The sequence below is a fragment of the Ctenopharyngodon idella genome, chromosome 13, assembly GCF_019924925.1.
Source record: "Ctenopharyngodon idella isolate HZGC_01 chromosome 13, HZGC01, whole genome shotgun sequence".
Lineage (NCBI taxonomy): Eukaryota > Metazoa > Chordata > Actinopteri > Cypriniformes > Xenocyprididae > Ctenopharyngodon > Ctenopharyngodon idella.
The window spans coordinates 24,323,353-24,337,629 of record NC_067232.1 but is presented as its reverse complement, the minus strand read 5'-3'; the positions used below and the strand labels follow the sequence as shown (position 1 = coordinate 24,337,629).

The 14,277-nt window shown below is 35.8% G+C and overlaps 1 protein-coding gene across 13 annotated transcripts in view; it reads left to right on the top strand.

Moving 5' to 3' along the window:
* Positions 1-14,277, top strand: part of kiaa1109 (KIAA1109 ortholog) — an 85,725-nt gene that overhangs the window by 11,721 nt on the left and 59,727 nt on the right. For all 13 annotated transcript variants that reach the window (XM_051917452.1, XM_051917460.1, XM_051917461.1 and 10 more), the window contains exons 4-20: positions 68-146; positions 343-407; positions 659-833; positions 3,226-3,307; positions 3,496-3,689; positions 6,586-6,665; positions 6,797-6,944; positions 8,084-8,240; positions 8,403-8,481; positions 9,345-9,436; positions 10,058-10,175; positions 10,252-10,407; positions 11,607-11,704; positions 11,839-12,020; positions 12,130-12,236; positions 12,629-12,822; positions 13,972-14,181. In XM_051917452.1, the coding sequence (XP_051773412.1) occupies positions 68-146; positions 343-407; positions 659-833; positions 3,226-3,307; positions 3,496-3,689; positions 6,586-6,665; positions 6,797-6,944; positions 8,084-8,240; positions 8,403-8,481; positions 9,345-9,436; positions 10,058-10,175; positions 10,252-10,407; positions 11,607-11,704; positions 11,839-12,020; positions 12,130-12,236; positions 12,629-12,822; positions 13,972-14,181 (2,216 nt within the window). The remainder of the gene's footprint in view (positions 1-67; positions 147-342; positions 408-658; positions 834-3,225; positions 3,308-3,495; positions 3,690-6,585; positions 6,666-6,796; positions 6,945-8,083; positions 8,241-8,402; positions 8,482-9,344; positions 9,437-10,057; positions 10,176-10,251; positions 10,408-11,606; positions 11,705-11,838; positions 12,021-12,129; positions 12,237-12,628; positions 12,823-13,971; positions 14,182-14,277) is intronic.

Below are 14,277 nucleotides of genomic sequence, written 5' to 3'. Positions count from 1 at the left end.
TTTGTTCATTATTCATGATTGATTTTTCTTTTCCTTCCATTTATTTATTTATTTATTTGTTTTACAGGTTCATTTTCATTCTCTGTGCTGTCCGGCAAGGTCATGTTCCGAGATGTCTATTTCATCAATGAAGATATGTCTATCAGGTACACACACACACACACACACACACACACAGTATAACTCTTTGTCCTTAATTCACATCTTTGTGCCTTTTTTATTTTATTCCCATTTATGCTCCATTGACACTCTTCATATTACTGTTGTCTGTGTTGACCATTATCACATTGTTTATGTGTTATATCCCATCTTTATTTACTCTATTGTAAACTTATTTTTCAGAATTCAAGATGGGTTACTCATATTTCGTTGGTGGCAGATGTACAACCCCAAACAGAAACAACATGGTCAGTGTAAAGGCATAACAAACAACTCGCAAAAATTGTGACAACTTTGTTTTGTTGCATTTGTTCAACGGACATGTTTAATCATAACATTAATCCCACAATTTTTGTAAAATTTATTTTTTATTGTTGCTCTTTGATTGGGTTTATCTGTACTTATATATTGATTTAATGATAATTCTCCACAAACTGTGGGAGAAACACATTTGTAATGAATTATTAATGATATTTTAATGGTTCTACTGTGTTTCCAGACCCGAAGGCTGAGACACGGCTCTATGTCACTGTTAACGGCTTTGAGTTCCATGTGTATAATCGCACGGATCTGTACGCTCGGCTCCAGGAAACATTTGGCCTAGAGCCCACCCTTATCCCACTTCACCGGGATGAGGAGAAAGGGCGAGAGCAAAGGGATAAATCCTTGGAGAGGTAAACACTGTACTAATACAGCAAAAACTGCTAAGATTCTGGTACATAAGATCAAAGGTGAAGTAATTTTTGGAATGTTAAAATACTTTTTTCCTGGCTCAGCTTTTATTATGCAGAAACAACAATAAAGTTCAAGTGCTTTAAGGCCTTTACGCACATGTGAAAACGGTATTCTGTTTTAATTAGCAAGCCTGTAACCATCTTGATCATAGATGACCATTTACAGCAGTTTACCATAGAAAATATATCGTTTTTAAAGCTAACAGTTATCGAGGTTGAGCCAGAAACCTAGAACTAGTTCGCCAAAGTTGGTTTTTAAAATAATCTCCAATATTTAACGAACAATTCATTGGACAGAAGCAGTCCTAGAGGCAAAGTTGCTCAGAATGAGGAGTTCTACCATGTGGCACGAATGTCGTGGGCGTGTGCAAAAAATCGTGCTATACACAATCCTTTACGCACATGAAAACAGCGAAGCTGGCCTCTAAGGCTGTGAGTCAAACAGGCCCAGCGAGTTTCGTTCCGATCGGCCTTTGTTAACCTTGTCTGATAGCTGCTCAAACTTCATTGGCCATGTTTTTTTTAGATATGTCAATGTCATCATAGATAATCATGGCACCTCGGACAAAAGCACTGCATCAGTGTTGTGGTCGAGACCAGCTCTTTCGAGTCCGAGTCAAGACCGAGTTCAGAGTATGTTGAGTCCGAGTCAAGACCGAGACCAGAGAGGGTTAAGTCCGAGTCGAGACCGAGACCAGAAAGTTTGGAGTTCTAGACATGAGAGGTATCTAATCTTTCTGGGGAACAGACATAATAAATGTGAGGTGACAAAAGAAAGAACGACTCTGATCTGGAGGTGAGGTGAACTAACAGACTGCATAGCCTCAAACCCTGCTAAGCAATTAATCAATCATTTTTTACTCATAATTTGGCCTTCGTGGCTGTATTAGCTAGTTTATTTTTTATTACAAATGTGATAAACATTTGCACAAGTAGTATGTGTTGGGGAATTTAAAATGTAACGTTTCAATTATATTCTGCTGAAATGAACGAAATGACTTGACAAAAAAGATTTGTTCATTTTGCTGAACGAGATTCAAAGATCCGAGTCAGTAAAATGATCCGAACTTCCCGCTACTGCATGAGTCCTGCTGCCTTTGCACTAACGTTAGTCTCAAGTCATGCGCAGTTGCGCACAAGAAAATCACCAATCACTGGACGTGTCAACCAAACATCAATTTACAGAAATAATAACATACAGTAATAATCATGAAATATTTTGAATGGGACTAGAGTGAACTCGAAAATGAGTCCGATTCCTAATATGTTCGAGTATGAGTCAATTCTGAGTCAAAATGCTCATGAGTCCATGACAAGAACAAGACCATTACAATATGGTCTCGAGACTGAGTTCAAGTCCGAGTCTCGAGTACTACAACACTGCACTGCATACCAATTTTCAAGTCGATCGGACTAATGGTGAAGTAGTTAAAGCTGTTTTCATGTTTTTTTGCTGTTATAGCGCCACCAAGTGGCAAGTCACTGCGTCCTTTTTCACACGACCACAGAATGAGCTCTTACATAGGTGTGCTGGTTCGGTTCCGATCGGGCCAAAAACCTAGGGCTAGTTCGCAAAAGTAGGTTTTTAAAAAAATATAAAATACCTGTAAATTGTTTTACATTATTCTAGTGAATAACGTATTTTAAGCCAAGGATTCCAACGATATAAGACACTTGAGTCTACGCCGAACGGTTCAGGAGTTATGAGCCATTTCCTGCTTTTTTGCCTCTGTAGCGCCCCCGTCAGGCCGATTGGGGTGAGCCTTGCTGACGTTGTAGACTGTGTGAGTACTACCAGCCCTCAAAGTTTCAACGACTTACGGTTTGGTCTGCCCGATCACTTTTAGTGGACAGTAGGACTTCAGCGCAACACAAATGAACTCCTAATAAAGTATTTATAGGCTGATTTCTTCAGTTTATAGACTGACCAGCCCAACATAAAAACATTTGTTTGCTGAACAATGGATGATGGAAAGTGTTTGTGACACCTGTTTGAAAAAGTCAATTATTCTTCCATTTGTTGACATTAATGGTGCAAATATTACTCATTTCACCTTTAATGTAGCAAGTGAAGATGTCATTGTTACTTTGCTTGCGGTCAAATATGGGTTTGTTTAATTTGCCAACATGAAGCGTTTTATATTAATATTTAGCTTTACATTGTTTAGTGTTTCCGCATGCAGACTGTGTTTGTGATGGCTACAAATCCATTGAATCATTGTTCATTGAATTTCCTATCTAAAAATTTGCTTTGGAGGCATTTGCATTATTTTTTTAAGTTGCAGTACATCATATCCAAAGGTGCTCATGTTTTTTTTTGTTGTTTTTGAAGTGTTCACATCAAAACTGAGACTCCGGACCCCTCGTCTTCCTGGAGGTCTCTCATCCCTGTCATCAAAGTCAACATCAGTACAGTGAGTATTGCAGTCACAGTTTGCTCCCATTCACCTGTCTGACATTAGCATGCCTTTACCTGCGTCATTCATAGCCTCTATTCAGAGCCGTACAGTTTTCTGAAACATCACGAGGAACTGAAATAAACACTTAATATAAACACTTAACATGCCTCAACTTGCATAACTCTCACTGGTCTTGCCCTCAGGGTCGCGTAGCGTTTGGTAATCACCATCTTCCTCAAACCCTCTGTATGAATTTTGATGACGCCTTCCTGACGTATGCCACCAAACCACCCAGCAGCCACTTGGATCAGTTCATGCACATTGTAAAGGGCTCTCTGGAGAACGTCCGCGTCATGCTGGTGCCCAGCCCGCGATACCTGGGCCTTCAGAATGATGAGTGAGTCTAATAATCTCTAGTCTATCAGATTAGATTAGTTTAGATTCTGCTTTATTGTTATTGTGCAAGTAGAGAGCCAATGAAATAGCTATCATCTAACCTAATATATTATTTTAAGACCACATAAATCACATGATTAGCACAGATTTTGGTCCTGTGTTGACATATTAACTATTCAAACAGACAAGTCCTTTGAGTCCTTTGTAAATAGCCTTAAACATACACTACCATTCAAAAGTTTGGGGTCGGTAGGCTTTTTTAATGAAAGAAATCTCTTAAGTGTACCGTGGATGCATTTATTTAATGTAAAATACAGTAAAAACAGTAAAATTGTGTAATATTATTAATTTTTCTATTTGAATTTAAAAAGTAATCTATTCCTGTGATGGTATGTGTTCACTTCAGTGTCACATGATCCTTCAGAAATCATTCTAATATGCTGATTTGCTGCTCAAGAAACATTTATTATTATTGTCAATGTTGAAAACAGTTGTGCTGCTTAATATTTTTGTGGAAAACATGATACATTATATTCTTAGATTCTTAGAAAGTTCAAAAGAACAGATTCATTTAAAATAGAAATCTTTTCTTACATGATAAATGTCTGTACTATCACTTTTGATCAATTTAATGAATCCTTGATGAAAGAAAGTATTAATTTCTTTTTAAAATCTGCCCCGATATTGTATGTCACAGTGATGAACCATGATTTGTTTACTAATGGCAAATTGTAGTAAAAGGATGGGCGTTATCATTGTATGCATTTTATTAGACAGAAATTTCTGTGTCATCAATATCTTTGGTCATTTTCTGTTCTTAGACTCATTTTACCATTTTAAATACATATATCTGCAAAAAGGTAATCTGTCAACTTTTAAGAGGAAACTTGCATATATAACACAAATGGACTAAATGCTACAAAGCTGATTTCATGTGGTATTTAAATAATATTATGCCACAAATGCAGACGGTATGAAGTGTAAAGTGTAGATGGCTAGTGGTCGACCGACATGTTTTTTTTCTGCTGCTGATACCTTAGAGAGCAGGGTGTCCAATGTGCCGATATATAGCACACACACACACACACACACACACACACACACACACACACACACACACACATACAGTCAAACCACCTTCAGACTCCTTGAACATTTCATTCATTAATAGTTTATTCACTATAGTTAAAAAAAAATGGTAATAAAATATGACAAGATCTAAGAGTTAAACTGTGTCAGATAACATTAATCTTAATTATGTCAGATAACACTTAAGCAAAACATGGTCAGGTCAACGTGACTGAATAATTTTTGGTTCCAAATTTGTATCAATTTTACTGGTAGTCCACTGTATGAAGAATTTTTTGGGTATAATATGTCACAGTTTACTTTATTTTGCTATCCGCACTTACATAAATGAACTATAGCGTCCTGCACCCACTAGTAAAAATATATCAAAAATATAAAAAATTTCTGAATAATTTTTGGTTTGACTGTGTGTGTGTGTGTATATATATATATATATATATATATATATATATATATATGTATATGTGTGTGTGTATATATATATATATATATAAGCACAGCATAGTTTGAAATCAAGGGTTTAAAGTTTGTCAATCATGCGTCTCCACATTCAACATTATTTTTATTATATAAATGCGTATTTGCTGAATGCTGTTGGTAAATAAAGTATTATAGTGTTTGCTTTCTGTTTCTAATTATATAAAAGCATACAGCACAATATATATATATATTTTTTTATACCTTTTGCTTTTTGTTAAACTAATAACATATTAAATAGAACTGTTAAACAGAGACGATAAACTAATGAAGACGGAGAATGGGAGGGGTGACGGCATCAAAATAAAAGTCGTGATTCCAACACATCGGCCAAACAGAAAAACTTATCAGCCTTGGCAATATATCGGTCGACCACTATGATGGCCAGTGACCATTTCAGTGCAAATGACATGTAGTATAAATAGAGAAGGTGCTGTGTATAAGTGATAATGAGGTGACCAGTGACCATACCGGTGCACATGACATTGTGTATAAATAGAATATGGAAGAATATGGCAATATGACTGGATTGATACAGGATAACAGGGTATAATAAATGACAAATTACCACTGCGGTTCAAGTGACATGATCTACAAATATAGATAAGTTAATAAGAGAAGGAAGATTTCTTAATTACACTTCCAACACTTTTGTACAGCTTTTTTTTACACACAAAACAGTGTAGAATGGTCAGATATTGAAGTAAACAAGTTATAACTGGTATAAATGACAAGTGACCATTGCAGTGCAAAATCACATGGTTAGAATAGAGCACTGAGTGACATGGGGTAAAAATAATGCTTTAAATAATGAGTTCAGATATTGTTAAAATAGTGCAAATCTGCAAAACGGCAGAAATACAGTACAGGTTGTTCATCTACAGATGTGAAATTGGAAATTTCTCTAGTTGATTCAGCCAGAGTGAGAGTACCATAGTCTTTCACTGCATTATGAAGCAAAGAATTTGCTCTGTGTGTCTATTGTTATTTAAATTTAATTATCTAGGGTTAGTAATGTGCTGTTTTAAAATCAAGGCTTATTTAATTAATCAGATCTGTTCATTTGTTTAATTAGTAACAATTATATGCACTGATCTGTGTAATTTAATTTAGATTGAAAATAATATTAACATAATGACCTGAACATTAATTGCTTCTCGTATAGATCAGCTTTTTCCCAATGTCATTTATGGATTAGCTGAAAGTAAACGTGGGTTAATTTTCTGGTATGCTAGAAGATTAATCTTAGTTGTCAACTGCTTGATCAGTAATGATTAGTGATCTCTTAGAATGATGTAGCAGTTGTCTAAAAAGTGATTTCTTGTCTCTAGACCTCCCAGGCTCATGGGGGAGGGCTTTGTGGTCATGCAGTCCAATGATGTGGACATCTACTACTACCAGGATGAACCAGGTAAATCTATGATTTGTATAAGTATAGTATAAGGCTGGGTTGTTGGTGGTATATTCACATAAACAGTGGGTATTTTGGTGTAGATAAGAGTGTCTTCATGTAAATGTTTCCTGTGTATGTGTGTTTTTTAGGTTTGGTCCCAGAGGAACTGGAGAATGGAGATACAGAAGCATGTTCTGAAGATGCCAAACTACAGGACTTGCCTCCATGCTGGGGTTTGGACATTGTATGTGGCAAAGGAACAGACTTTAACTACGGCCCATGGGCTGACAGACAGAGGTACCTGCACACAATCACACTCATATGGTTGTAGTTGGGTGTGTTTTTGTTGTTCAGATAATGGAAAGCTTATTAAAGTTACTAAATTTATGTGGAATTCCATTTTTCTTGTCAATATTACTGTTTGATTATTATTATTTCTAATGTAATAGACAGCTACAGGCAAAGATCTGATATTTCGAAACGTTTTAGTAATTTACTATTGACTTGGTACTGAAGTACTGGTACACTGCTGTTCAAAAGTTTGGGGGTAAGATTTTTTTGAACCGTTAATTAAATTAGTTTCTATGGAAGCTTGTTTCCGCCATGAAATAAAAAATAAAAAAGGTAATTGCAACTTTTTATCTCACAATTCTAAAAAATTTTCTCAGAATTGCGAGATATAAACTCACAATTTCGAGTTATAAAGTCATAATTGTGAGTTATAAAGTCATAATTGTGTGATATAAAGTCAGAATTGCGAGAGATAAACTCGCAATTGCGTGTTTTAATGTCCAATTGTAAGGGAAAAAAGACTGACGTTTTTTTTCTCAGAATTGTGAGTTTATATCTCGCAATTCTGAGAAAAAAAGTCAGAATTGCAAGTTATAAAGTCAGAATTGCATTATAAAAACTCGCAATTGCAAGAAAAAGTCAGAAATGTGTGAGGAAAAAGTCGCAATTATCTTTTTTATTTTTTTTATTTTGTGGCGGAAACAAGCTTCCATAAGTTTCTTATGATCACCAAGGCTGAATTTATTTGATCAAATACAGTAAAAAGAGTAATAATGTGAAATATAGTTAGTGTAGAATAACTATAGAATAATGTTGTATTTTAATATATTTTAAAAAGTAATTTATTCCTGTGTTGGCAAGACTGAATTTTCCGAAGCCATTACCCCAGCCTTCAGTGTCACATGATCCTTCAGAAATCATTTTAATATGGTCATATTATGGTTCTCAAGAAACATTTTTTATTATTATATCTAGGGTTTAGGGTATATCTAGGGAAGCCATGATAGATTGCAATAGAAATAATTTTTGTAACATTATAAATGTCTTTGCTATCACTTTTGATCAATTAAATTTCTCACCCCGAACATTTAAATGGTACTGTACTTTTATAATCTATTCTTTACATTGTGATTTGACCCCTACAGAGACAGCCTATGGAAGTTCTTCCTGCCTGCAGACTATCAGCCAATGAAAGTGAGCGATGTTGCCACACCAGGCAAACCCCGACAGATCCTCGCCTTTGAGCTGCGTATGAACATCATAGCTGATGCAACAATAGATTTGCTATTCACCAAGAATAGGGTATTTACACGCATACACACCTAATGATTCATTTCTGAGTCTATTGTATAAACATTTGCTAGGGCAATGTTTGCTTGCATTCATAAGAATATAAAATCCCGAGGAAGAATGTGGACCTCTTTTGTCTTTGTTCACTAACCCATAATCCATTTGGCTTCACAGGAGACTAATGCGGTCCATGTGAATGTAGGAGCAGGTTCTTACCTCGAGGTCAACATACCCATGACTGTTGGGGAGAATGGTAACTGTCAGAGCTAACAGAAAAATTACTTGAGTAGTTTTTGAGTGTGACATTTGACAGATTTGTTTGTTTAAAGGTACACTATATAACTTTTGGTTAAAAAAAACAAAACTGCATTTTGCGGAAGAACGTTGTTTTGGTTGTGCTTCGGCTCTGCGTGACTGAGCGGATGAATTTGACCCTTCATAATCGATAATGCTTTACAATTATGGCAATTTATCGGTTCAATTAAATACCTTACATACCTGTTGAATAATAAACGCCATCTCCGCTTCGCTTTTACAAAATTTCAAATCCCTCAGTTCCTCCGTCATCTCTGAAAAGCCAAGCCAATGTTGATTCTTGTTTTATTACGAGCTCTGTCACGTTCTCTTGCCAGCAGACTCTCCTCTGTTCTGCGTTTTTTTTTTTTTTTTAAATGGGTGATTCCCCAGAGAATCGAGATTTAGTGTGCTTCATGTCAACCTTTCTCGCTCGTTGTGACAACTAACCTATGCCACTCCCACACCATACACGTGTTAAAGTAGTTGGAGCAACTTTTCTTTACTTATGACGAGATACGCATGGGCGAAAGCCGTATGTACGCAATTTCCCACAAAAAACATCCTGTCAGGTCTAAAATATAAACACTTATAATAGGCTTCCCATCGTGAATCAGGGTAAGACAAAACATGTTTTGGAAGAGGAATTGATGATGTATTGATTCATTGTTTAAATTTAGCTAATTATGAAGAAAAATAGTTACATAGTGTACCTTTAATGTAAATTAACTTGACTCATTATATCATGAATGGCAATTTACCCCTCTTGTGTTTCATATCTTGCTAATACTTCACTGTTTTTGTCTTTCAACCTCTGTTTAGGTTATTCTCCCACTGTTAAAGGCCAGTTATTACATGTTGACACGACCAGCAGTATGCAGTACAGGACACTGCTAGAGGCTGAGATGCTTGCTGTGAGTGCAGCACATGATTTTATGTGTTTATAAGAGATATGCAAAACTACACATTTTTTAAAATTGATTAGTCAGGTCTGACACATTCATATAGACTTCAAGCATAGCTTTTCAATGCGCTGAGTAACTTTAAAGTTTAAGTGCAGAAAACTGATAATCTTCACTAAAACAGATAAAGGGAACATTGCTTGCTGCAGGCGATTTGTGATCTGACAGTAATTGTCTTGAAATTTATTGTTGAAGATGGGAAATTTGTTACAAAACATGAATTTAGAGAAGTAATCTTTGTAATAATCCAGATATTGCATATTGCGAGGCCATTTTCCACTTTGCTGACATTCACATTTTGGGCTTTTGAAACGAGTGATGAATATAAATTGTGAATTTTGTTAGTGATAATTGTAATGGTACATATGATAAAAACAATTAAATCTGCACATTCTCTTAAATGTCCTTGTAAATGTCTTCAATGTTCATCTAAAAAAAAAAAGCATGGACCATTTTTTGCATCATATTCCATAAAAAAACACTTACAGTACCTTCAAATCCTAAAGCAAAAAGGCTAGATAAAGCAACTAGTGAACCATCCTGCATGTTAACAGCTGTCTTTGAACTCCTCAGTTTCATGTCATAGCCAGTTATCCGCGTGTGTGGAATATGCCCCAGTCCTGGCAGTGTGAAATCGAGGTTTACAAAGCCACGTACCACTTCATCTATGCACAGAAAAACTTCTTCACAGGTAATGTTTCTGTCTTATCTGTAAGTTACTGTGAGCTGAAGTCCTCCGTCTGACCTCCTTCTGTTGTGATCTATAGATCTGATCCAGGACTGGGCCAGCGACAGTGAACCGGACATCTACTCATTCGTTCCATATTCATGGAAGTTTAAGATACTTTTTCACCAGTTTGAGATGATTTGGGCTGCCAATCAGCACAACTGGATCGATTGCTCCACCAAACAGCAGGAGAACGGTAAGTGAGACTTTTATAATGGATGCAAGACTGGAAAAGACTAATATAGGGTTGTAAACACTGTAAGGAAATATAACAAATTAATATGGCTTTGAATACACATGGCACACAATTTTGACAGTCTATCATTTTGATAGTGATGTAGGAAAATGTATAAGAAAAAATTCAGATAAACTAGTCACTAATCAACTAGTCGGTTGTTGAGAGACTAGTCAACCCACTTCTAATTGTGTATGATGTTCCCGAATGGTGATGGTTTGAATTGTATTTGTTGCATTAGAATAAAGTAAATTTTGTGTGATGTATTTATTTATTGATTGATTGATTGCTTGCTGATTGATTGATTTGATTTACTAATTTGTCTATTTCTTTTGTATGTTTGTTTCTATAATAATTAATATAATTAATCATAATAATAATAAATGTAATTTGTATAGCGCCATTCATACAACAAATACAGCTCAAAGTGCTTTACAATAAAAAAAAATACAATAAGCACCAAGAACTTAACATTAGACCAAATACAATACATAATATAACATAAGAATAAACACACTTTATAATTATAATAAAAGATAAAATTACTATACATGAAATGCATAACAAAAGAAATTAAACATTTAAAGTAATAAGAAAAGAAAACATAATGCATAGAATGCTTCGGAAAAAGCTATTTAGTTAAAAAGCCGAAGTAAAAATGTTTTAGCATTCTTTTAAAATATTTATTTCATTTATTTATTTTATTTTATATTTTATTTTTTTGTTTTTATTTTATTATTTTAATTTTTTATCTTATTTTATATGTATGTATTATTATTTTTTTTTTTTATTATTATTTGTTTATTTTATTTATAATTTTTATTTCATTTTATATTATTTTATTTCATACTTTTTTTTATTTTATTTTATCATTTTTATTTATTTTAGCTTTTTATTTTATTTTATTTTTATTTTATTTTATTTTATTTTTATTATTTTATTTTATTTTCAGACTGTAGAGATCTAAACAGATTAGAGTCTGAACAAACTAAGCCTATTAATAATTTCCGTACTTTCCTGTAGTAGAGAATTCAGACTGTAAAACTCCACCAAGCTCACTGCTGAACATCAGTTTAAACCCTAGAATCAGTTTGGCTTTATATAATATTTTCCTTGATTTCTGAAAAAACTTACAACCTGCTCATGCTCTTTGTCTATAGTTTATCTCGCTGCCTGTGGGGAAACGCTGAATATTGACTTCACTTTGCCCTTTCACGAGTTTGTCCCGGCCACCTGTAACACACGTTTCTGTTTGAGAGTGAGTGTACACCCTCACAAACATTTACATGCACTTGTCTGTTGTGCTGAATATGTGACCAAGCATTACAACCTCACATTAAAACATCAGCGTTCATCTAAATCCACTCTAAATGACACTGAACTCTCATATAGGCTGAGGACACAGACATGCGCTTGTGTCTGCCTGACTGTAACCCCAGCCGGTACCCGCTGCTCACGCTTACTAAGGATTACCAGCATTGCAAGTCCCCTCCAGAAAACAATATGCCAACAGAAGGGCAAGGAGCACCTCCCAAAAACAACAAACCTCGCTGGAGGAACATGACTCACCCTGAGTAAGAGCACCATTGCTCTATTTGTGTCTCTCTTATTTTCTACTTCTTCTTGCTTGCGCTGCCCTTTGACTCTTCTGTTGTGTGTATGCGTGTGTGTGTTTGTTTCCAGGGCCGGTTGGGTGGACTGCTGGAGTGTGCCGAACTTCATGCTGATTATAGACTATACTTGGCATCCCATCTACCCTCAGAAATCTGACCAGCAGCTCAAACAATCATGTAAGTGTTTGAATAATACCAATATATCATGCAAAAACTTACTGTATAGATGTCATAAATCATAAAATATGTTAAAACAACATCATAAAGTGCATACTGGGATATTTTTAAACTGTATTTTTGCTGGACATTTAATTGGAAAATAAACAGAAGATCCTCACATGAAATAGATAACAAATGTTTTAACTAGTAACTACTACTTATTTATACACACTATATACAGTTATATACACTATATAAAGGCACAAATAAATGTGACATTTATTATAAATGGTTTATTTGAGTATGTATTATATATAATGTGAATCAGTTCTGTTAAATTAGAAGTTATAATATTTTTAAAGTTCTGTAATTGTTAATAAACAATACACTTGTTTACACTTCCCCTTCAGTGTCAGAAATAGAGGAGTCCATGCTGTCAGCACTGCGGCCGCCAGACCTCGTTCCACCTGTGCCGCCTCCACCTAAAATCTCCTCTGACCCCAGCTTGCTGCCACCTGACCGTTTACATGTGGAGATGGAGCTGAGCCCAGACTCCCACATCACCCTTTATGGCCCTCTCCTCAGAGCGCTGTTGTCCATCAAGGTACACATGTAAATACATATGTACTCAACAGAAGTTGTGATTGTCTTTTCTTCCATATTGTGACGTAATTCCCAGTGAATCGGCTTCTCGAACAAGAAAAAAAGTAGGGCGGGACTTGATTTTGTCCATCTGGAATTGATTGGATGGCTGTGGTTTGCTATAGAGGGCATGCACATGACGTCAGCATCAGCTGGAGCGACTGCGGTTACGCTCACTGAGTGGCAGCATTGGTTTTCAGCGTGAATGCCGCAAAAAACACACTCAAAATGGTAAAGAGCTTTGCGATTGACTGTACAAATAGATTTGACAAGAAATCTGAGGTATATTTTTACAGACTGCCGAAGGCTACAGAAAAGAGAAGCAAATGGAAGCAAATGGAGCTAATATTGGTTTAGACCTACCTATATTGTATTTATATGAAGTGTTCACGGGCAAATTTGCTGTATGTATTTCCCCGGCGTCAAAATCAGGCACATATAAATGTCTGGAAACACAATTCCTGGCTGCATGTCAATATCCATGGATTACTGGATCTTTGTAAGTTGTAACAGGAACACTATCGAGTCCAATCTTTAGTTTAATCATTTGTTTTCACTCGTGTTTTACTTGCGTTTTTGCAGTTTCCCCTATTAAATACAGTCATGCAGCAGGCTTTTTTGCCACTCAGTCCTGCTGAGGGGGCGTGTTCCGGCAGGGAAAGTGACATCAGTGCATGTCCTCTATTGCTGAGATGTCATGTGAGTGACAGGTTGTCCCGGCCTCGTGCCAGTAAACACATCTTTAGAAAAGAGAAGAGATGTCGCTGCAAGAGGGAGGGGAAGTTATTTTGATTAAAGATTATGAGGGCATATGATATATTTTTTTTAAAAATAATGATGTGCATGGATAATTTAATTTTCATTGTGACTTTAAACTGTGCAGATATATCTAATCACTAAAACCACTGACTTTATTCAAACTCGTGTTCTACAAAACCCCCACTATTTTCCTCTGTGAAACACAAAATGGTATTTTTTTTTTTTTTCCTCTTTTCCATATAGCGACAGATAAAAATAACATCAAAATGAGGGCGAGTAAATAATGACTTTTTTTATTATTTTTGGCTGCAATATCCCTTTAAAACAATTGTTGTTGTATGTGTATGTGCAGGAAAACTATTTCGGAGAGGATGACATGTACACAGACTTTGAGGAGTCTCTGTCCAGCCCTGTGCTGAGCTCCTGCTCTTCATCATCCGGTTGGACCAGAGTGGGCCTGGAGGAGAGCCGCTCTAAAGATGCACCACATCCTCTCTCGTTACGGCCCTGGGACATCACCGTACTCATCAATCTGCACAAGGTCCATGGACGCCTTCCAACGGTCAGTACCGCTTCAGAGGAGACCAGCGATTTCATTCATAGAAGCCGGTGTCCCAGACATCATTGTTAAATAAGCATATTTGCAATTGTGATTCTG